Raw genomic sequence first — 23851 nt, 5'->3', positions numbered from 1 at the left:
AAAAGTAAAATAAAACTTAGGCCAGACTAGATGATTCCGTGGGTGAGGGGACTTGCCACTAAACCCGATGATCTGAGTTCAATTTCCAAGTCCCACATGGTGAAAATTCATAACCAGCCCCCACAAGCACTCCTGTACCCCCACCCACGCTATTGCACGCATAAGTGCACACGTGCTCTTGTGCACACACATAAAATAATTTAAATTAAAAAAAATGTAGCCGGGCAGTGATGGTGCACTTGGGAGGCAGAGGCAGGCAGATTTCTGAGTTCGAGGCCAGCCTGGTCTACAGAGTGAGTTCCAGGACAGCCAGGGCTATACAGAGAAACCCTGTCTCGAAAAACCAAAAATAAAATAAAATAAATATAAAATAAAATAAAATGTAAAGTTCCAAGTTACACCAAAGACACATTTGATCAAATTGAAAACCTTTCTTATTGTCATTTGTACATAGCAAAGTTTATGAATTTGGCATTTAGGGGCAGCCTGTTCTTCAAGCAACCTTTGTACCATCTGTGATCAACTTTAGCAAGATGTCAGAAAAGAAAAGCAATTCTGGGGCTGGGGACATGGCTCAGTCTGTAAAGCGCTGGCTGTAGGAGAACGAGGACCCGAGTTTGTATCCCCCGTACCCACATAGGAAGCCAGGCATGGTGACATGTGCCTGTATACCTGACTGGGAAACAGAATCAGGCAGGCCACTGGAACTCACGGGCTGGCCAGTTGATTTTAATTGGTAAGCTCCAGGTCTCAATGTAATCCTTTCTCAAGAAGGAAGGTAGAGAGCAATTGAGAAAGATTGCCAACATACGGGTCTGACATCTCCCTGCAATTACACATACAGGTATACACATGAAGTACACAAACACACACAGATATAAGCACAAATAAATAAATAAATAGGAAAGCAACTCCATTTTACAAGGATTTTTAAATTGTTTTGTTTTGCTTGTTTGTTGTTTTTTGTGTTTTGTGAGTTTTTGTTTTGTTTTGTTTTTTGTTTTGCTGAGCATAAGTGAAGCACTGGGGTTGATCTTGAGCGGCTGGGGTTGATGGATGGTGGCTCAGCAGTTAAGAGCACTCACTGATCTTCCAGAAGACTTGGATTTGATTCCAGCACCCACATGGCAACTCATGACTGTCTGTAACCCCAGTCCCAGGGCATCTAAGGCTACTCGGCATAAGCGTGGTTCACAGACACATATGCAGACAAAACAGCTGTACACATTAGATAAGGAGTAAAATAGATAAATGAATAAATATTTTTAAAAAGAAATACATTTGGTAAACTAGACAGACGGTAATACATGCCTAAAACTCCAGAATTCAGGAGGCTAAAACAGGAAGATTAAAAGGTTTTAGCCAATCAGATCAATACAGTAAGACTTTGTCTCAACAATAGCAAGAATATAATTTAGTAAACTGTTGACATCGACCAACTAGTTACAATGTGTTCAGCATTACTATGCTGAGTGCTTTGTGTATACTTTCTCAGTTAATCCCTACAAGTCTGTATTATATTGTGCCCTTTTTATAGATAAGAATAGAAAACAGAAAAATAACCCCCACCCCTGCTAATTTCAACCAGCAAGTGAATGTCAGAGGCAGGACTTAAATCCAAGTCTGAATCAAGAGCCCATGTTTCTGACTCTCCCAATGTGAGGACTGTCCTGAGCAGGGCCTGAGCCCTGAGGTCATCCCTTCATACTATACTTGGAAACAAAGCCAAGTGTCCACTCAGTGGTGGGTAGTGAGGAGTTCCAGATAAAATAAGGTGTCATCTTGTGTGTTGCACTGGGCAGGGTCAGATAGAGAAGTCTTCCCCAAAGGATGATGCCTGAGCCAAGTTTGAAAGGAGGTGCTGTTGATAAAGAGAAAGAACATTCAGACAGTGGCACAGCCTAATCAGGAAAGAGCAAGCCATGCAGAGCCTGGCCTACACATCAGTGTGAGGAACCTGGAGATCTAGGTAGGGTAATTAGCCTCAAGGGCAGGCATGGCCAATCACAGAAGACCTGAAATATACTTCAGTTTCACCTTTCGATGACATGGTGTTTGTCTTAGTTAAAGCTTCTATTGCTGTAATAAATACCATGACCAAAAGCAACTGGGGGGGGGGAGGGGTTATTTCTGCTTATATGTCTCAATTATGGTTCATCACGAAGGGAAGTCAGGACAAGAACTCAAGGCAGGAACTGAAGAGAACACAGAGGAACACTGCCTTACTGGCTTCCTCAGTTTGCCTTCCTGGTGTTTGGGTTATTAGGCTAACCTTTAATGGCTGAACCATCTCTCCAGCCCTCAGTTTGCTTTCTTTATATACTTTTGAGCCACCTGCCAAAGCATGGCACCATCCATAGAGGTCTGGGCTCTTCCACATCAATCACTAATCAAGAAGATGCCAGAATTGCCTACCAGCTAATCTAACGAAGGCACTTTTCCAACTGACGTTCCCCCTGCCCAGATAGGTCCATGTTTGTGTTGAGTATACATATAACCAAGCGGGACAGTTATATTAGAGATTTAATCAAGAAGTGTCTGGGTCATATGTACTTGAGAACAATCTTCCTGCCTGTATTGGAGGAGGTGGGGCTACAGGCAAAAAGACTGGCTGAGAAGTTTTCAGTATATCACATAAGAGGTTCTGATATCCAGAGGCACTGGCTGGAGAGGAGATAACAGCATCTCAGAGGCAGGAGGAAGGGGTGACATTTGTTAAGAGCATGGGTCAGAATCTGCAAAGCAAAAGTGCTAGGGTACATTCAGCCATTTCTGATTCTGCCACTCACCTCCCAAATGTCCCTCACCTCTCTCAGTTAAACATCTCAGGAAGCAATCTCACAGACATAGTCAAAGGTTTGTCTCCTAGGTGATTCCAAATTCTGTCAAGTTGACAGTTGAGATTAACTGTGGCAGTTGTCCACAGAAAGCTGGACATGCATGAAATTGTCATATCTTCCCGTTCAAACCCTCATGTCATACTCTATAATCATCTACTCCACCTTGCTTCCTGTTTTAATGGATGCCCTCCTGGGGCATAGGCAGATGCACCTAGCTGAGACCTGTTTTTTCTTTCCAGTAGATGGAGCCTAGGCCCCCCATTCCTTACCTATGTGGCAGTAGATGGAGCCCAGACCCTCCATTCCTTACCTATGTGGCAGTAGATGGAGCCCAGACCCTCCATTCCTTACCTATGGTTGTGCCCTACTTCCCAGAGTTCTTTCTTTGTGAGACCATTGCTGACCTCACACGAACTATGATCTTACTCATGAAACAAACCACCCCTCCATTGACTTCTCCTTGCTTGTCCCATCATGCTCACAATAGATAGATAGACAGATGATAGATAGATAGATAGATAGATAGATAGATAGATAGATAGATAGAGGTTAGATAGATAGATGATAGATGATAGATGGATAGATAATGGATGGATAGATAAACAAATGATGGATAGATAGGTAGATAGATAGATAGATAGATAGATAGATAGATAGATAGATAGATAATGGATAAATAGAAAGTGGATAGACAAATGATGGATGGATGAATTGATGGGTAGACAGATAGAGGATAGATGATAGATGATGATGGATAGACAGACAGATAGATGATGGGTGGATAGATGATGGATGGATGGACAAATAGATTGATGATAGAAGATAATGGATAGATAGATGAATGGATAGATAGACAAATGATGGATGGATAAATAGAAGATGGGTAGATGATGGATGGACAAATAGAGGATGATGGATAGATAGATTGATTGATAGATAATGGATGGATGGGAGAATAGAGGACGGATAAGTAAATAGATTGATAGATAATAGATGGAGGATAGGTGGATGGATAAATAGATAGATAGTGACTCCTCACTCCTCTATCTCTGTGGTGTATGTACCTTTCTCTGTCTCCTTAATATATATTTGAATTTATGACTGTTTTCTGGCACTACTAGCTAATATAAGCAATAAATAATAAAAGATAGACTAGGTATAAATAAACATAATTTTAACTGGTTTCCTCTTCAGATGTACTCAGTCCAAGTTGGCAAGATTCATTGTTGTTCGCACTGATGTAAATCCATTTCTAAATCAGACTTTTTATTTGTTGCTAATGCTTTGTGTGTGAGCTTCTGTCAGATCTGGTTGAATCATGACCGTTTGATGCATGATATGGCTTGATCAAGAGCTAGTGATAGTGGTAGGAGACATATTTACCCCAGCACGCTCCTGTCTTGCTCCAGTGCTTGTACCATTGGTAAACCTTCAGTGCAGATGGCCTCTCAAGAGTCTCCACAGCCTTTCTGTGATTTTATGATGGTTAATCACTTTGTTTGAAACTAGATATTATAATCAATTCTGATTATTTGCGTGGACTCGAACTCAGAGCTCCACCTGCTTCTACCTGTAGAATGCTGTAATTAAAGGCATGGGCCACTACCACCTGGCTAATTCTCTCTTCTTAAAGACTTTTCTTCCCCATAACTGTCTGATGACTCTTGGACAGGTGGGTCGTCTAAGAGATCAGTCTTACATTACATTGTAACCACTGGAGGCTTATTTCTTATTTAGTAGAGAGAAGTGAATATATAGAGATCTGAGAATGTTTCTTTTTCTTACACCTCTGAGTCACCTATAAACCCTCAAAGTGCAGTATCTGTCTCAGATCGCACAGGGAGCTTAGGTAGTGCCCTTCAAGGTCAGCCCTTGGATGGATGGATGGATGGATGGATGGATGGATGGATGGATGGATGCCAGACTCACTGTTTCCTCCTTCCCAACCAAACTTGCCCTTCCTCCCCTCAGCATTTAGCCCTTCTCTTTACACAGTGGCTCAAGCCAAAACTCTGGAGTCTTCCTGGCATCTCATCTGCTGTACCTCTTACCCCTCCATGGGTGGATCTTGTCAGCCTGCCTACAGGTAGGCTCCTCCATTGTTATTGTTGGGTTCCAAGCCACCCTCCTTTCCCCTGTTTGTCCTTGTAGGCTGAGCCTTCTTCTTCCCCTTCCTGCCCTCAATCTGTTCTCACACAGCAGCTGAAAGATGGCTTAAAGACAGAGATTCTGTCTGCTGCCTGCCTGTCCAGGCCCCTACACGTTGTAAAGCCTTTCCTTGCCATGGCCTACAGGACCCAACATGACCTGTCTTGCTTGTTATGTATTGCTTGGGTTTTGTTGTTGTTTGTTTGTTTGTTTGTTTATTGCTTGCTTTTCAGTGTTTCACTATGTAGCACAGGCTGGCCTGGAACCTACAATGCTCCTGCTTCAGCCTCTTAAAATACATCTCCAGTCATGCTGCCCCTTTCCCTCTGTTCCTGTGACACAGTCTTCTGCAGCTAGATGGTCTCAGTGGAAAACGGTTCCCCTCCTTCCATTTTAGTCCCCGCCCAGAGCCATCTTTCCTAGCCACCTTACTGAAACACATACATGCAGACACTGTTCCACTTAAAATGCTAAATGAAGAAGCAAATGATTCTTCCTGGGGACCACTGAAGGACGGGGCTGGCAAGGTGACTCAGTGGGTACAGGGGACTGCCACCAAGCCTAGCGATTTGAGTCTAATCCCTGGGACCCAGAGGTGAGAATTCCCACTAGTAGTCTTCTGACCTCCCCCAACACAAAATAAATAAAATGTAAAAAAGTTAAAATAAGAAGAAAGAAAGAAATCCCAAGGACAGGTGACAATATACAAAGAGGGCAAAGTGCGGCTTTTTGTGTGTGTGTGGGAATTTAAATTGAGGGCCAAAAAGTCACCCTGAAGGCAGTGAAATTTTGGCCCCACTTCACCAGGCATGAAAAGAACAGAACACACAGCTGGGTCCCCAGCAAGGGGGGTATCCAGCTGGGCTCATTTCTGGCCCTCAACCATGAGGATGTTTTCAGACAGCAACCCTGAGTGCACCCCCAAATCCTGCAAAGATGATGAAGAAGCAATCCCTCAGTCTGAGGAGCCGCTGTGCCCTGTTATCCTGGGGCACTGCTTTAAAGGGAGCTCAAACCTGGATCCTGAGACCACTGTGCTGCCCTGGGACTCTCTGGACTTGCCTCTGAGCTAGGACAAAGCAGCCACCCCAGGATACCTTGGGAATCCACATGGGCTGCCTGTGGCTCTCCTTCAGAAGTCAAGGCTCAATCCTGAAGACAACTGAGACTTGAGAGTGGGCCCTTTTATTAGGTTCACCCTCTTAGCAGCAGAGAGCCCATAGTGTTTGCCCACAGCCTGAAATACTCAAAGGCTAGGGCACTGAAAGGAGGGCAAGCCTTTAGGCCTCTTTGTCACCATTAATCCTGGTCCCTGCTGGTTTCTACCCCTTTGCATCAGAAAGGCTTTCTTGTATTTTCTTTCTTTCTTTCTTTTTCTCTTTTTTGAAGAGGAGGAGAAACAGCTGTGTGGGATTTGAGAATGGGGTTTTAATGGTCACTGACAGTACACAAAAGCTCTACTGTGGCGGTGAAGTGTTCTGGGGGCAATTGCCTCCTTTGTCTGAAGGCAGTGACACAAGCAGGCCACTCAAGAGGAAGAGAGAAGCAAGTGGGACATGTGATTGAGGTATCCCCCAGCACATGTGCACTTCGCTGTAACAGCAGTGTTCCCAGGCATCCATCATGACAGGCAGGGGCTCGCTCAGGTTTACCTTGTAAAAGAAGCAAGTTTCTCTGGAAGGTGTGTGGCATGAATGATTTCCTTAGGTCTTTCTGGAAAATTTGACTGGCAAAGTGCAGTTGTTTCTGTGAAGCAGGCAGGGTCTTCTTGGCCACAAGGCAGCCAATGTAGTTAAGAAATCCCAACCGATAAGGAATAATGTGAGGCCTCTCCGAGTGGAACCTTGACAAGGATTGGGAGTTGGGTAAATGGCTCTAAGGTGGAGCCACACCTGGACAATACTATGTCCATCCTATTCAGTGAGATGTAGGTCTAGACCTGAACATGGGCACCATGTTTTCTTCCAGAGGAGCCAGTGGTGTCAACCATGTTGATCTGTCTCTATGTAAGGATTGACTCTGCTGCTGGGACTACAGTTTTAGCCTGGGTCTCTGCCAACAGCTATTTCTTCAACAGGAAGGGCCCAGGCCAGAGGCCTTCTGGACAGGCTAGCATTGATTTGCTTTCTGCTAGTCTCCATGACAGCTTGGCTGAAGAAATCCATAAAAGAATTGTTCTTTTATTTACCAGCCCACTATAGATACAGAGATGGACTGCTGAGACAGCATGACACGTGACTGCTTTGTCTATAACTCAGTCCAGCTTTCCATGAAACATGGGCTAGAAGCAAAGTGGTGGTGGTAACTATATTGCAATGAGGTTGTCTAGAGAGTAAGTTTGAAATATAGACTCTGCCATGGGCAGATGTATCCTGGGAGTGCCAAGGAAGCAAGCTGGGTTCACATTTAAGATGTCAGTTAAAACAAAATCACAAACTTTTGGGGGGCTGGAAAGATGGCTCAGTGGTTAAAAGCACTGGCTGCTCTTTCAGAGGACTCAGGTTTGATTTATATCACCCACATGATTATAACAACCATTTGTAACTCCAGTTTCAGGGGATCTGACACTTTCTTTTGAACTTTGCAAGTATCAGGTGCACATATGGTGCATATACAGAGAGGCAAAACACCCATACACATAACATAAAAATAAATCTTTTTTTAAATCACAAACTCATATAAAAACAACCCACAAATATTATAAGAGAAAATAGGAACAATACAAAAAAAGTGTTACGATTTAAATATAAATGTAAATTTTATTGATTGAGTACATCTCTAACTGTAGAAATAATACCTAAAATAGTTTACAGCCTCATTCTGATCCAAAAGCCCCATGTTAAATCAGATTCTCCTTATGGATGCTTGAGAGGCATAGTAGCTGACTTTGCCCTGTGGTTTCTTTATTCTATTTCCTGGAAGATTTATGTTTAAAAGAGAATGTGTTTGTTCTAGTCAGCCTCTTAGCAGCTTAACAACATCCTGAATTGAGCTTCTGTCTCTACCTTTTTCTCTCCTAAATTCAGAGTTCAGGGTGCTAACCATTACACAAGGGAAAGCCCTCTCATAAGTTTAAAGCTCTAAACCTCTCCAAAGATCTATGCCACACATTGGCTGTAAGGCTTGGCCCACGAGATTTAGCTCCCTGTTCCTAGGTTCTCTTTTGTAAACTGGAGCCAGTGATGTCACCCGCTCTCCAGGGTTATGCTGCATAGAAAGGCTAGAAGGGGCTAGAAGGATGACATTTGACTGTTGAAATAGGAGGCCAAATTGGTTATATGTACTTCAGTTATGTGCCATAGAATAGGCATAAATCTTTATTTAACTAGTACCATCAGCAACTTTACTTAACCAGCAATCAGAAGCACACAGTCATGAATTTTCTTATTGCTTACTCTTTCTGAGTATTTACAAGGATTTTTGCATTTTATGGCATATCTTAAGTATGTTGTTTTATAAGAACCTCAAGTCCATACCAACCTCAGAGGCCAAAGGGGGAGCTTCAGAAAACACGACTTCTGATGGGATTCCTCCTTCCCGTGGCTTTTGCCCCCCTGAAGAATGAAAGTCCAATGTCTGGGATTCAGGAACTCCTTTGACCTATGCATCTCTCCTCTCTTCCTTTTGTTCCAATGTAAGAACCCAATGTAAGACTTGCCCCATTTCTACTGGGGAAGTCCTATCCAACCTTCAAGGCCTAACTCAAATATGGGTTTCTCTAGGAAGCCCTGCATGATGCTGCCAGGAAGAATTCAGAACATTTCTCTCAGGGCTGGAACTGTAGGTAGCTCCGTGGTCGACAGGCATGGGTGAGGTCCTAGACCCAATCTCTAATTCTTCTAGGTGAAATGCGTGTGCGCATGCACACACACACACACACACACACACACACACACACAGAGAGAGAGAGAGAGAGAGAGAGAGAGAGCAACTTTTACCTTTATATTCCTTCGATAGACCTGTAAACTAGGATAATCCATAAGTTAAAAAATAATTCACCATCAAGTGCTTCTGCTACAAACTAAGTAAGGGAGCTATGGTTCCTGCTGGCCGAGGGAGCTACAGACTTATTAGTCAGGGGCAATAGGAGTAGGGAACCCAGAGACAGCGCACACGCTGTCTTTAAGGGATTTGCGTGGGGAGTGTTTCCATGTGTCCATCTTCATCATAACACCTTCAACTCTAACACTCATATCCTCCCCCCTCAGCCTCTGCCTCCACACTGACCAGATTGTCCCCCCTTTGGCTAGTCAGTTGCAGGGCTGGGACGTATTATGATGGATCACAAGAGCGCTGCATTTTGTGTCCAAACGGAACCTTCCAAAATGAGGAAGGACAAGTCACTTGTGAACCATGCCCAAGACCAGAAAATCTTGGGTCCCTAAAAATCTCAGAAGCCTGGAATGTGTCTGACTGTGGAGGTAAGGATTCTGTGTGTCCCTTCTTACTCCTCCAGTCCCCAGTGTCGTTGTTTAGACTCAGGCAGGGGCGGCTCCCCATAGACACTGGATGATGCACACTGGACCTTGGTCTTCCCTCAAGCAGGAACCATGTTGGGTTCATTATTAGTTCTTCAGTGCTTGGTTGGCACCGGACACACTGGGCTGATGCCTACATGAACAAATGAAGGAAGATGGCGGCACAGCTCAGTTGGTAGAGTTTGCACTCCAGTACCACATTAACTGTTGTGATAGCAGACTTGGGAGGCTGAGGCAGGAAGATCAGGAGTTCAAGGTCATCTTTGACTACATAGTGAGCTTGGACTCAACCTGGGCTACATGAGACCTTGTCTCAAAATTAAAGACAAAAGGATAGAAGTAAGTATAAACATTACATTTACATGATTTCTTCACCCTGTAAATATGCACACCAGAGACCTCAGCCATCTCTCCATCTAAAGGGCCTGGTTCAACAAAACAAAACAAATCCAAACAAAACCCAAATTCACGACTCTGAAAGAGGGACCAGTAGTGATGACTGGGTATTAATAGGGGTGGAATGGGGAGAAAAGTGGATCAAAAGAAAGTAATTAGAATGCATTGGATACATGCTGATACAAAATTAATCAATAAAAAGGAATCAAAAATACAAAAATTCACAAATAAACAACAAGAGATGAGAATTGGGCAGGGTTTAAAGAGACACAGACTCTGTAGAGCATCTTGTTACTGGCAGGCTGTGTCATACAAGAACAGGAGCTTATAGGGGTCTTTCATTAATGTCTGATTCCTTACCTGATCTTGAGAGGGACCCTTTGACAACATGGGATAAGTTAGTTGGGTTTGGTAGACTGATTGGGGTATGCCAGGGCACAGCTCGGTGCAAGGAGATGCAACTGAAGAAATGATGAAATGGGAGACTCTTCAAGTCCGTTGATGCTGTTACTAGGCAAGGTTGGCCTGCTGTGTCTAATCATCAGATTGACTCCATAGCTGAAGTTGTTCCATTCCCCTCACTCCAGCCCCACCCTGATCCCATCCCTATCACAAGGGATCCCTGGGTAGGTCAAAGCTCCACACCAGGCTTTTCTCTTTGGAAGCAGAGGCCCATCTGTGCACTGGGCTCTGTAGGCCTGTGTGCAAACCTGAGGCATTACCCACCTCCTGAGGATCCAGGTGGGAATGGCTGCGTGCTTCTCACTGATGTGTAAGCTGAAGTCAGCATAGGGTATCAGGCCTCACAGAGGCCTATCTCTTGTGCAGAAAGGTGGGGGATGGCCATCCGTGGAGCCTCACTCACCCAGGGCCATACTCCCTGCAGGCCTTTGTCAGCCAGGTGAATATTCAGCAAATGGATTTGCCCCTTGCCAGCTCTGTGCCCTGGGCACCTTTCAGCCTGATGTGGGCCGTACATCTTGCCTCTCATGCGGAGGAGGTCTTCCCACCAAACATCTGGGAGCCACTTCCTTCCAGGATTGTGAAACCCGAGGTGAGTACTTACCTGCACTTTTTTTGGAATGCCATTCTCTAATGAGTTCCATTGAGTCTGGTGCAGATGTGATCCTCCAGTCCAGGCTGCCCCTGTGGCAGGCCTTTAGCTCTCCCCAGACACCAAGGCCACTCACACAGGAGTGATGGCTGGGCAGCAATGAGCAGACCTCTGGGTGCCCTCCTCTCTCCTTTTCCTCTATCTCAGTGGCCTACCTAACCCCACCAGCTCGCTCCAGAGTCACATTTCCCTGCCTCTCCCTAGGGAGGGCCAAATCAGCCTTAGTTGGTGCCCTAAATGTTCCCACCCTGAAGATGTCACTGCTGCCTGGTCATGTGTGTTCATGTTCATTATTTTGAGTGTTATGAGTAACTCTCACTCTGGCTATTGAGGGAATCAAGTGTTGATTCGTCTTGGCTTACCAGGAAAGCAGTATTTCATTTAGGCATAATAATTTACTTTATAAACCTTGGAGCATTTGATTAAAAATAGTCTTTTTCTTCACAGTTCAATGCTCGCCTGGGCATTTCTACAACACCACCACACACCGATGTATCCGATGCCCACTAGGGACATACCAGCCTGAATTTGGAAAAAATAATTGTGTTTCCTGCCCGGGCAATACTACCACCGACTTTGATGGCTCCACCAACATAACACAGTGTAAAAGTAGGTTTTCTTTAAGGTGTTTTGTAGGCTGGACTAGAGGGTGCCTGGGTTAGATTTGGGCAGGGAAGTGTGAGAAGGTAGCCAGGATTCCAGGTCCATTCAGTCATGTGCATGAGGCCAATCCTATTCATAGCTAAGTGGACCCATGCAGGGAGCAGCTGCAGCATTCTTGGCTTTAAAACAGGAGCTATAGCTGTGACCTAGAAATGCTCACCTTTTTTATATGTGTGGTGCAGGGGATTGAATCAAATACCTAAAACATAGTCATCCTCTGCCCCTGAACCCCACTCCAGCTCCCCGTTCTTACAGCTGTACTTTTCCCTGGAGGATAATTTTAGTTCAGCCTAGCTCAACACACATTGTCTGAGGGCCTGCCCTGTGCCCAGCAATCCTGCAAAGTCAGCCTGGCCAAGCGACCAGGAGTCAAGCTGTAGAGCTACAGGAGGAGCAAGTGACCGTTCTGTAGAGGAAGGAGAACATGGAAGGAGGATGGATCAGGTAGGAGAGGGCTTCATGCTACAGACAGCTCCATGGGAAGCCAAGGCTTAGACACGTGAAGGCCTTCTGGCAGCAGACTTCTGATTCTGGGCAGGAAAAGGAGGCCTCAGACAGATGTGGGGCTGGCTAAGGGTTGTGATTTGTGGTTTCAACACTGAGGAACTGAATCATTTCAGACTAGTGAGGAGGCCTCCCCCAAACAGGAGGAGCTTGGCGTTGGGAGGAGTAGCCAATCAGTGAGCGTTATCTAAAAGATTATCCAGCTTTCTCTTCTGTGTTGTTTTATTGTTGTTTGTTATGTTTTGTTCTGTTTTCATCTCAGGAGTAGAGATTGAACCTAGGGTGCATGCATGTGATGGAAGGGCTTCCCCATTGAGCTGCAGCCCACTGCTGCCCTCATTATCTTAGTGCAGTGGTAGCTGCAGGCACAGGTCTCCAATGCCTGCTCTGATGGCAGTTCCTCTAGCATCCATGAGACCCTGTGTTGGTAGATTAGACTTTGGGAAGGCTCACAGTGTTAGGGAGTTCTTCCATATACCAAGGAGACCCTAGTCCTAGTCTTGCCACTCCCTGGTCCTTGGCTGGACATCAGGAGCCCCGATGCATAGTTCCTTAGACAACCCTCAATTCCATGGCTCTCCCTTCTCCTTTTCTTCCCAGAAGAAAAACCTAGTTATTATTATTGTTCTCTCTCTCTTTCTCTGTCTGTCTGTCTGTCTTTACTGCTAACTCCCAGTTAGAGAAGAACAATCCCCTCCCCCATGTCTCTTGAGCAGCTCTCCCTAACAGTATTAAACAGCAAGTCTCTCAAGGAACTCCTGACTATTTCTGTCTTAGTTCTGAGCCCCAGATCTTTGGGAGACACTTGGGGAAGTCAGGAGCTGACAAGAGAGCTGGTGTAGTGAACATGTACCCTTGAGTGCTTTTCCTTTGATGCAGACATAAGCACACGACATGTGTGAGTACATCTAAGAGTTAATTGAAACTCCCTTCTCCGTTAAAAATAAAATGTGGCTTTAAACAGAAAGAAAAGTAAAAAAAAAAAATGTTTGTTTTAGCTTCATCAAAAGTCTTGGCCACATACTTCTCTACTGAGATATAAGCTGTGTTCTGGGTTCAGTGTTATATTCCTCTGATGTATGGGATTGTAAACAAAATAGCAAAGACTAAATGTGAGAAAGTACCCAAGGAGCTAAAGGGATCTGCAACCCTATAGGTGGAACAACATTATGAACTAACCAGTACCCCGGAGCTCTTGATTCTAGCTGCATATGTATCAAAAGATGGCCTAGTCAGCTATCACTGGAAAGAGAGGCCCATTGGACACGCAAACTTTATATGCCCCAGTACAAGGGAACGCCAGGCCAAAAAAATGGGAATGGGTGGGTAGGGAAGTGTGTGTGGGGGGAGGGTATGTGGGACTTTTGGGATAGCATTGGAAATGTAATTGAGGAAAATACGTAATAAAAAAAAGACTAAATGTGTTGAGAAGGTGGGCTACTTTGGGGAGTCCATGTTGCTTGGCTTCCACAGAGGCTATGAGCATTACAGGATGCACATTCTCTGGGTGGTGCCATTTCCTTGCAACAGTGCCTGGGAGCCACGCTTGGGGAGGCTAGAATAGCAGTGACAGTGTTCTGTCCTCCTAACTCATGGCACTTCCTTTCCAGACAGAAAGTGTGGAGGGGAGCTGGGGGATTTCACAGGGTATATTGAATCCCCAAACTACCCTGGGAACTACCCAGCCAACTCAGAGTGCACCTGGACCATCAACCCACCCCCCAAACGCCGGATCCTGATTGTGGTCCCTGAGATCTTCCTGCCCATAGAGGATGACTGCGGTGACTACCTGGTGATGCGGAAAACCTGTGCGTCTCTCCCTGGGCTTCCCTCCCTTCCCAAGGCAGCCTGGGAAACCTGATGACCTGCCCCCAGCTTTAAATGTGAGGAGCAGTGCTAGTAGATTGTTTCCTTGTGGTAGAGCAGAGACGGGACATGGGTTTATAGCTAACTGGGACTGGCTTGGCTTTGTTCACCCTAGGTAGCAACAAATAGATTAGGGACTGCCTGAGGCCAAAGGTGTGATCTAACCAGGAAGGAAGACCCTTCCTGTTATCCCGACTCAGCCTCTAGTGTCTGTTGTCTATGAAGAAGCATTCTCAACCTGACCCCTTTGACAAACCTCTAACCCTCAAAATATTTACATTGCGATTAATAACAGTAGCAATGAAAATAATTTTATAGTTAGGGATTAGCAGAACATGAAGAACTGTATTAAAGAGTCACAGTACTAGGAAGGTTGAGAACCAATGCATAAAGGGATGTTAATATCAATGCAGCTTGATGACAGAGTTGAGAGTGGAATCGATCCCAGATTCACCTCCTACTGGGTCTGTGATCTTGGGTGGGCATTCTGAACACTGTAGTCTTCTGGGGGAGGGGAGAAATGACAGTCGCTGCCTTGTAGGTTGTTAGGACTAAGAGTTCAGGTAGAATGCTTGAAAGGAACCATGTGTCTGTCTGTCTGTCTGCTATTTCTAAATTTACTGCTAAACACTACTTGTATAAAATCATGGACCTCATTACTTCATTTTCATGCACTATATGATATATTCTGATCATATTCTCCTCCATGACTATCTTGTGCCTCCTTCCAGGTAACCCCTTCTTCTTCCCATCAGTCTCTCCGATGTTTGTCTTTGGGAGGGAGTTGTTTGTTTTTTGTTTGGTTTTGGGACCTACAAACATGTATGAGACGTTATTTACAGGAACAATGGGCACCTTCCCAGCATCTACACAACTGGAGAAAATGTCTGTGTTCCGTGCAGCCATTAGTGGTGTAGATCATGGTGTGGCAGTAGGGGGCGATCATGAGCTTCTCGTCTCTCCATAATGTTGATAAGCCCAGTCTTGTATGACCACTATGTTGGCTACAAAGCAAAACAGCACCACCAATAAAACATAGGTTCTGGATATCGTTTCAGGTCCTTATGTTTGCAAAGCAAGCATTTGACCAAGGGAACTGTCTTCCCAGCCTGAGAAGTCCTGAGTTTAACTTCTTGTGTGGATTAAGTGTTTTCGAAGATGAGCATTCCCTGACTGTGGCACCATGACACCTCTTGAACCACACACTCTATTTTTTCTTGGCAGCTTCATCAAATTCTGTGACCACATATGAAACCTGCCAGACTTATGAACGCCCCATCGCCTTCACCTCCAGGTCAAAGAAACTGTGGATTCAGTTCAAGTCCAATGAAGGGAACAGTGCCCGGGGGTTCCAGGTTCCCTATGTGACATACGATGGTAAGCAGAAGCTGTGGTGCTCCTGTCAGTCTGTGCCATGACAGGGCTTGGCTGGCTGTGCCCTGAGCTGAAGGAACTGGCTTCTGAGCCAGCTGGCGGATGCTGGCAAGCACACCTACTCAGCCAGCCAGGTGGGGAGAGGCAAAAGGACATGGCTGACTCATTGGGGCCACATTCTAAACAGACATTTGGGGACACTGATTATGGAGATGAAAAAGAATGGTTTAGAAAATACAGGGAATCCGAGTAGAGTCAGGTGTGGGAGCGTGGCTGTTGAGGTCAGGCAGCTGGCTGTCCCTTCCAGGACTTGTGTCAGTGACTTACTATCTCTAAGTCTTAGTTTCTTGATTTCCAGGGGCGAGGAACCTAGAGCTTCCAACTCTGAGCTGCACCTCAGTCAAGCATTATTTTCTTAGTGAGTGATGGCAGAAGTCATTTGAATGAACATGAAGCGTTTAACATAGGATAGTGACTTGCAGATAGTAATTGCTCAAAGATATTTAAACTTGTTAAGGTTGTGACTTTTATTAAATAGACTCTTGAGATGGAGTAAAGGCTTAACTTCAGGTCTTGGCCCTGCTTTGGACTCTGTGATCTTGGGCAAGTCAGATGATGTTTCTGGATCCTTCCGATCCCTGGAGACCTACTGAGACTCTGAGGCTTGCTCTACAAATATTTACTGTGACCAGAACGCAAAAGTGTGTCTTTTGTCATAGATACTTTTATAGGGTACATATAAGGCAGTGGAAGCACACACAGAGAGAAGGCAGCAATTATTCTGAATAGGCTTGGAAAGAACAGAGCAGTTTCAAGAGGTTTGGGTCTGGAAAGAACATGTAGAATAAAGTGGGATATAAATAGAAAGATCATTCGGGAAGAACCCAAATGATAAAGCTCCTGGCACAGTTGGCCAGTGGGGAGGGCAGGGAGGAGAGCAAACAAGGCTGGGGCTAGGCAGTGAGAATCCTTCAGCCAAGCTCAGGAGAATAGAATTAATTTTATAGGGAGCCACTAAAGAGTTTTAGGCAAAGAGACATCCTTGGCTTTCCTAAACTCACTTTACATAGTTTATTTCTAACAAGTGATACAAGACCCTTCGTCAGCCCTGCAGTCTCAAATGATGTGTAATGCCCAAGAAAAGGGTTCTTGGGATCTGACTTCTGGGACTCTGCTGAAGGAGACATTGAGTCTAGTTTCTTCCTGGAAGCAGTATTCAGCAAGCTCTCCTGACTGGAGTCATGAAGGAAAACAGACTCTGAGGCTTAAGCAAACATTATCAAGACATTAAGACATTTCACATGTCACACTTTAGGATGCTGTTGTAATTCTGCCTTTGTGACATATTACATGGTCATTTTTTAATTTAAAAAAATGAAAACAAGGGATGGAGGTATAGCTTGGCTGGTAGACTCTCTGTGTAATGTGTATGAAACCAATGCCCAACCTCCCAGCATTGTCTCAGCCAGGTATGCTGGCACTTGAAATCCTATCAGGACAAGCACAAGCTGGTGGGGCTGGGTGGGGTGGGGACTACAGATGAGTCCCATGCTGGAGAAGGGCAAGAGTCATGTGACAGGCATGGGGCATTCCTGAGCACCAGGTATGCATCTAGGTGCCTTTTATGGGCCACATTCCTCATGGTCACCCCATGAAGCGGACTGGGTCGCTTTATGATGTTACAGAAGAGGCCACTCAGGCTTAGAGATTTAAATAACTGAGCTGAGGGCATGATATAACAAAGCTGCAGAACTGGGATGACCCAAGTCTAGAGACTTCAGAGCCTGAGTTCTTACCTATAAACTGCCCTGTTTTGAAAGGCAGAAGGAAGGCAGGAGGCACAGGAACTCTTAGAAACAGAGATGTATATTTTTAAAAGACAGCATCCTGGTAATGACAAAGCACAGTAGAGTTTTCTGTGACAATAGTTTGCACAACAACCTGCGGTCCTAATAGTGACTCCCGTGATGGAAAGAAGCCAGTTCTCTGAGGTTCAGACACTGAGCAAGGGTGCAACCCTAAAACTAACGTAAGCAGGGTACAGTGGCACACGCTTGTAACCCAGCACTTAAGGGGTGGAGGCAGGAGGATCAGGCATTCAAGGTCAGCTTCAGTTACATAGCAACTTTAAGTCCAGCCTGGACTATATCAAACCCTGTTTTAAAAAAGAAAGAAAAGGGGCTGAAGAGATGACTCAACGGTTAAGAGCACTGGCTTCTCTTCCAGAGATCCTGAGCTCAAGCCCCAGCAACTACATGGTGGCTCACAACCAGGTATAATGAGATCCAATGCCCTCTTCTGGTGTGTCTGAAGACAGCCACAGTGTAATCACATACATAAAATAAATTAATAATCACAAATTAATAGTTAAAAGAGAGAGAAAGAAAGGAAGAAAGAAAGAAAGAGAGAAAGAAAGAAAGAAAGAGAGAAAGAAAGAAAGAGAAAGAAAAAAGAAAGAAAACTCCCCATTTTATTTTGTTTATTTGGGCTTTGTTGTTGTTGAGATTGTTTATTTTGGGACAAGGTCCTATAGCTCACAAAGTCACCATGTAGCCCAAGCTGGCCTTGACTGTGTACACTTACATTATATATTAATTAATTAATTAATTAATCTCATTAAAATAAGAGAGTGAAGACAAAGATGCCATGTCAGTAGTCACAATGTTAGTGTGTGTGTATCAAACACTCACTGTGCAGTGAGTGACATTCCATCACTGTCTCTGGACTGAAGAAATGTCTTGGGAACGCTTCCAATTGCTCCCACGAATGCTCTCAGAACTCACGTGGCTCCTCGGCACATGGGATGCATGTAGAAAGACAGTTTCTAATGTGTCTGGGCTTCATAGAGGACTGTGTTCTGCATATGCTTGTTTGAGTTATGACTATGGGAAGTAGGCTAGACTTCAAAGTGGGGTGAGATTACATTTGGAAAAGGAATACTGCATGCGTTGCACATAATGTGTGTGCCAGGACCACAGAAATGATCAACGTGAAATAGTACATTCCTCTTTCTAAGACAGCTGAGTTTTCCATCCCTAGCCCAAGTCCAACTAACGAGAGAAGAGTCTTTCTTGGTGGTAAGCTTGGTCACCTTATACACTACAAGGACAGAGAGACATGGAGGCATGGAAGGTGTTGGTAGAGAGGGAAAGAAAAGCCTGGGTGAGCTCCCAGGGGAGGGAGCGTAGGTAAGAGCAAATGACCAGGTGTGGAGCCCCAATGCCTTACTGTAGGAAAAGGCCAGGGGCAGGAGGAAGGCAAGGACCTCAGGGATCAGTCAGTGAGAGTGGGAATACCAAAGTGTAGAGTGTTCTGGAAGATCAGAGAGGAAGGAGGAGGAGGAGGAGGAGGGTCAAATGCTACTAATGCATGAAGGGAAGCAAGGACCAGCAATTGACACCAGGACACACAACATGAAGGCCATTGCTGATCTCAACTGGCAGTTTTGGAGGAGTGCTTAGGACAAAACGGACAGCAGATGGTTTAGAAGAAAAGTCTAGCTGGAGGCAGTGAGTGTTGGACCTTCTCTGGAAGACATTTGCTACAAAAGGCAAGAGAGACATGAGATGGAAACTGGAGAGAAAGATGAAGTTAAACAAGGCATCCTTAAGAGCTGCTTGTCTTCATGCTGGTGGGAATCAATAGAAAGATTTCTGTGTAGGAAAAAGTACAGAATTACTGGCATAAGTGTCCTTGATTTGGGGAAGGAAGATGCATCTGGTGTGGGAGGCAGAGGACAGGTCTTGACTAGAAGCACAGAAGGCTCCTCTGAGAGGGCGGGGCAGGCGGGGCAGATGCCAGCTGAGTGGAGGTGCTGACTGTCTTCTCTGTCTCAGAATGGAAAGCTCTCTGAGAGCAGCCACCAAAGGGTGACTTCTCAGAGCTTATAAAAGACAGAAGCTCGAGCGTGGAAATATTTAAACAGTGAGAAGCAAAATATGTCCTTTATTTTAACAGAGGACTACCAGGAGCTCATTGAAGACATAGTTCGAGATGGCAGGCTCTATGCCTCTGAGAACCATCAGGAAATACTGAAGGTGAGTTCCTGCCTCAGCACACAGGAAGTTAGCATGAGCTCCCACATACGGCTTCCAGACATTGACTTTATGGGGAGCAAGGTCAGCTCCATCATTCCCCACGATTTAATTTTGTTAAATATCAAATTTCTGTCTTTAGTGTTTTATATATATAAACTTTAGTTATATATATAATTTTGAACTTTTCTACCATCTCTCCTAACTCCTGCCATACCCTGCACAAAGTATTCCCTTTCCATCTTCATGACCTCTCTCTTTTTCTAAATAACCCACTGAGTTTAATAAGTTCGATCGTAGTATATATGATTAGTGTATGCACATAGTTGTAGGGTTAGTCACAGGAGCATGGCCATGTCCCTGAAGAAAACTAACCCTCTCTCCTCCAGCAGCCATCAGCTGCTCATAGCTTCTCAGTTAAGGGTAGTGCACTGTGAGCTCTTTACCCATCCATCCTGGAACTCTGCCTTGATCTTGTGCTGGTCTTATGCAGGCAAACACAGCTGCTGGAGTTCATGAGTGCATGTGTGGAGGGTGAGTGCTTAGAGATCCAAGCCAGGAGGCTGGAGCGATGGTTCAGCAGTTAGGAGGATCCAGGTTCAAAGCCCCAGCACCCACATGGCAGTTCACAACTGTCTGTAATTCCAGTTCCAGGGGATGTGACCCCTTCACACAGATACACATGGAGGCAGCACAACACCAATGTAAATTTAAAAAGAAAAAAGAAAAAAAAAAAAAGAAATCCAAGCCAGGGGCATATAGTGTTTTTATGTTCAACTTTAATAATGAAAAGACCTTTGGCTCCTAGTTCGTGCTTCAGGCTCAAAGCTCACCCACCACATTTTAGATACTTGTAAGTGACCAATAGTAAATACTTACCATACCACTTAACCCTAAACTATTTTCCAAATCTCTATGTTGTATCTCATCTGGGTAAGAAAAAGCAGTTTCCATATATCAAATCTTCTTTCATAATGTAATTCATAGTTATTATTAGCAATTAAGAAAAATTAAAACTGGAAAGACGATAACAATCAGAGGAAACCGTTTTTTACCAAGCGACTTCTAGCTAGTGAACCTCCCATCGATTGCGAGTCATTATGATTCCACTGGCAAAATGTCAAAAGATTTGAGTGTCTTGGCCCCATAACAAAAATTCTGTTCTCTTCAGGATAAGAAACTGATCAAGGCTCTGTTTGATGTCCTGGCACATCCCCAGAACTATTTCAAGTACACAGCCCAGGAGTCCCGAGAGATGTTTCCAAGATCTTTCATCCGATTGCTACGTTCCAAAGTGTCAAGGTTTCTGAGGCCTTACAAATGACTCTTCCCACACGCCACTGTGGACAGGGTCCTACTGTGGGCTCAGTGGGCTGCAGCCGGTTTCCCTCCACATGCCGCCTGCCATCGGATTATTACCACCAGTACCAGTGACTCGTCAGAGTTCAGTTTTTATAGACAATACAGATATCTTGATAAACTGAACTTGGGTTTTCTTTCCCAACATTTCAGATGTGGACTGCGTACGCTTTGAGTAGCACTGTGTGGGCACATGTCCTGGATGTTGTGAGGGCTGACTGAACTGGCCTCCTTTCGGGTTCTCACTCCTCCGACTGTCTGTATTGGAAAGGAGGCCACAGAAAGGCTACTCTGGCTTCATCACCATATCCTCCAGGCCAGTCCTCTCCCAGGAAACATCTGTACTCATCAGAGGTGACCAGGCAACAGGCAAGCAGGAGGGAAGGACAAGCCACTCAGGCCTTCTGAGTCACGGGAAGACTCAGGTCCTCCCAGCCTTCCACAGCCTCTGCAATGCCAGTTTAATCCTAACTGTGTGAGTTCTAAACAGTGATGATTAAAAAAAAAAAAAAAAAAAAAGACTAGAAAGAATTAGAAACAAAAAGGCAAGTATAGCCCTCTGGAGGCATGAATAGCGTACACACACACACACACACACACACACACACACACACACGCACACACACCAAATGCTGAGGGCTGCTTGCCACACATCGTCTCTGCCCTCAGTCACTGGAGCGCTGTTCTAGGGCTTGGTGAGTTCTTGAATGTGATCTTGATGGATGACAGCTATCCACCATCATGCAAGAGAAACTCCACCAGTTCAGGCAGGGTCAGCACGGGGAGGGCTCCCCACAAGTGCTGGTAGTGACTGGCACAAGTACCTTCCTTTTCCATTTTCTCAGAGTGAAACTGAGTCTAAGATGAAGTGGCATCGTGAGGGGCATGGTGTAGGGGCATTGCTGTCATTCTGACTGTGCGGTCACACACCGGCTCACAAGCCACATAGGGGAATCACTTTGGTCTGTACAGTGGATCCACACCTTGACCCCCTCCCCCATGGACTCTACTTTTCAACATTATTGAGCTTTTACATTTAACCCCCCCCAGGCAAAAAAATCTCATTACAGTGGATGAAGAAGATATTCTAGTAGGCCAGAGGTGTAGCTCAGTGGTAGAGCACTGGCTAAGGATGTGCAGGGCTCTGGCCCTCAATGCCACTCCCCCAAAGAATCCTGTCAATCAAGCTGCCCTCTCTGTAAAGGATTCACTGGCTGCACATAGCCATGGGGTTTTGTTCTTTCTGTGGCAATTATAGCACAGAATTCTGTGTACCAAAGTACTAAAACAAAGTTTAACAAGCGTTTTTAAGAGAAAAAAGAATATTTCCTTATTATTAGACTTGCTTTTCCACCTCAATTTATTTTTTTTTAATTTTAATTTTTTTTTTCGAGACAAGATTTCTCTGTGCTGTCCTGGAACTCAATTTCATTTTTAATCTATTATGACATTGACTTTTATATCTATTTTTTAAATAGATAGAGTCTAACTATGTATCTCTGGCTAGCCTCAGTTTGACCTACCTTTGCCTCCCAAGTACTGGGATTAAAGGTGTGTGCCACCAACCATGTCTAAAGATGCTGACATTTTTAAAAGCCCTAATGAACATTTCATTTTTATGTGGATGAAATTTCTCTTTAAGAATGTGAATGTCGGGCTGGTGAGATGGCTCAGTGGGTAAGAGCACCCGACTGCTCTTCTGAAGGTCAGGAGTTCAAATCCCAGCAACCACATGGTGGCTCACAACCACCCGTAACGAGATCTGACTCCCTCTTCTGGTGTGTCTGAAGACAACTACAGTGTACTTACATATAATAAATAAATAAATCTTTACAAAAAAAAAAAAAAGAATGTGAATGTCTTGTTAGGCACAGTGACATTAAGATCAAGAATTTGAGGTCATGCTCAGCTGCATATGGAGTTTGAGTCTGGGCTACGGGAGACCTTTATTTCAAAAGTATTTTTTTTAAACCATATTCAGTTAAAAAAAAAAAAAGGCATTAAGATCCGGGTGTGGTGGCACATGTTTTTAATCCTAGCACTAGGAAGTCAGAGGCAGGTGGATCTCTGTGAGTTTGAGGCCAGCCTAGTCTACATAGAAAGTTCCAGGACAGCCAGGACTATTATACAGAGAAACCCTATCTTGAAAACAAAACAACAAAACAAAACTCATGAAGAGACTGGAGAGGTGTTTATCAGTTATAAGCACTTAGTGCTCTTGCAGAGACCCAGGTTCAGTTCCTAGCGCCCACATCAGGTAACTTCCTGGTGATCTATCACCCTTTTCTGGCCTGTTTGGGCACTGCAAGTATGTGGTACACATGTATTCTCACACACACACACACACACACACACACACACACACACACACACCTACCTACCTACCTATGTAATTTAAAAATAATAAATCTTTGTTTTTAATGTTTAAGAATTTATTTTATGTGTTTTGATTGTATGTATGTCTGTGCACCACATACACGCCTGGCCCAAAGAAGAGGGTGTTGGAGTCACTGTGACTGGAGTTAAGCTAATATGTGGGTCCTGGGAATCAAACCTAGGTCCTCTGGAAGAGCAGTCTGTGCTTTTAACTGTTCACCAGCTCTCCAGCCTCTAATCTTTTTTTTTTTTTTTTTTTTTTGAGGCAGGTTCTCATTATGTATCCCTGGCTGCCTTGAACTGCCTATATAGATCAGGTTGACCTTGAACTCACTCACCTGCTCCCACCTCCTGAGTGCTGGGATTAAAAGTATGCACCACCGCACCTGGCTATAAATAAATATTTTATAAAATCATTAAGATGAAGACTTGGAATTTGATATGCTACAATTCGACCTACATTTCCGAGTTTGACCATAAAGTGGAAATGCAGATTTTACCAGTTAGTGACTGATAAAGAGGATAGGAGGGCTGGGCCAGGTAACTGTGTATTGTCTTCCCATAAGGTTTGGGGTGGGCATACGTGGGGCTGGGGTTGGCAGGAGGCTGAATAGAACCAGTGGCTTTGAAGTATCACCAGGAGCCAATCGCACAGCAGAGCTGTGCTTCTGGTATAAGCAGGAACTCCTGAAGTCTCCA

At 44.6% G+C, this 23851-nt stretch overlaps 1 protein-coding gene across 1 annotated transcript in view; it reads left to right on the top strand.

Annotated features, from left to right (window-relative positions):
• The window catches only part of Scube2 (signal peptide, CUB domain, EGF-like 2), a 66990-nt gene extending 45686 nt beyond the window's left edge, over nt 1–21304 (top strand). Inside the window, exons 17-22 of the mRNA NM_020052.2 lie at nt 10749–10916; nt 11424–11585; nt 13754–13951; nt 15234–15386; nt 19341–19420; nt 20589–21304. Of these exons, the coding sequence (NP_064436.2) occupies nt 10749–10916; nt 11424–11585; nt 13754–13951; nt 15234–15386; nt 19341–19420; nt 20589–20741 (914 nt within the window). The 3' untranslated portion in view covers nt 20742–21304. The remainder of the gene's footprint in view (nt 1–10748; nt 10917–11423; nt 11586–13753; nt 13952–15233; nt 15387–19340; nt 19421–20588) is intronic.
• Nucleotides 21305–23851: the final 2547 nt, after the last annotated feature.

Source organism: Mus musculus, chromosome 7, assembly GCF_000001635.26.
Source record: "Mus musculus strain C57BL/6J chromosome 7, GRCm38.p6 C57BL/6J".
Taxonomy (NCBI): Eukaryota; Metazoa; Chordata; class Mammalia; order Rodentia; family Muridae; genus Mus; species Mus musculus.
Note: the sequence above shows the minus strand (reverse complement) of the source record. Positions and strands in the feature narration are given on the sequence as shown.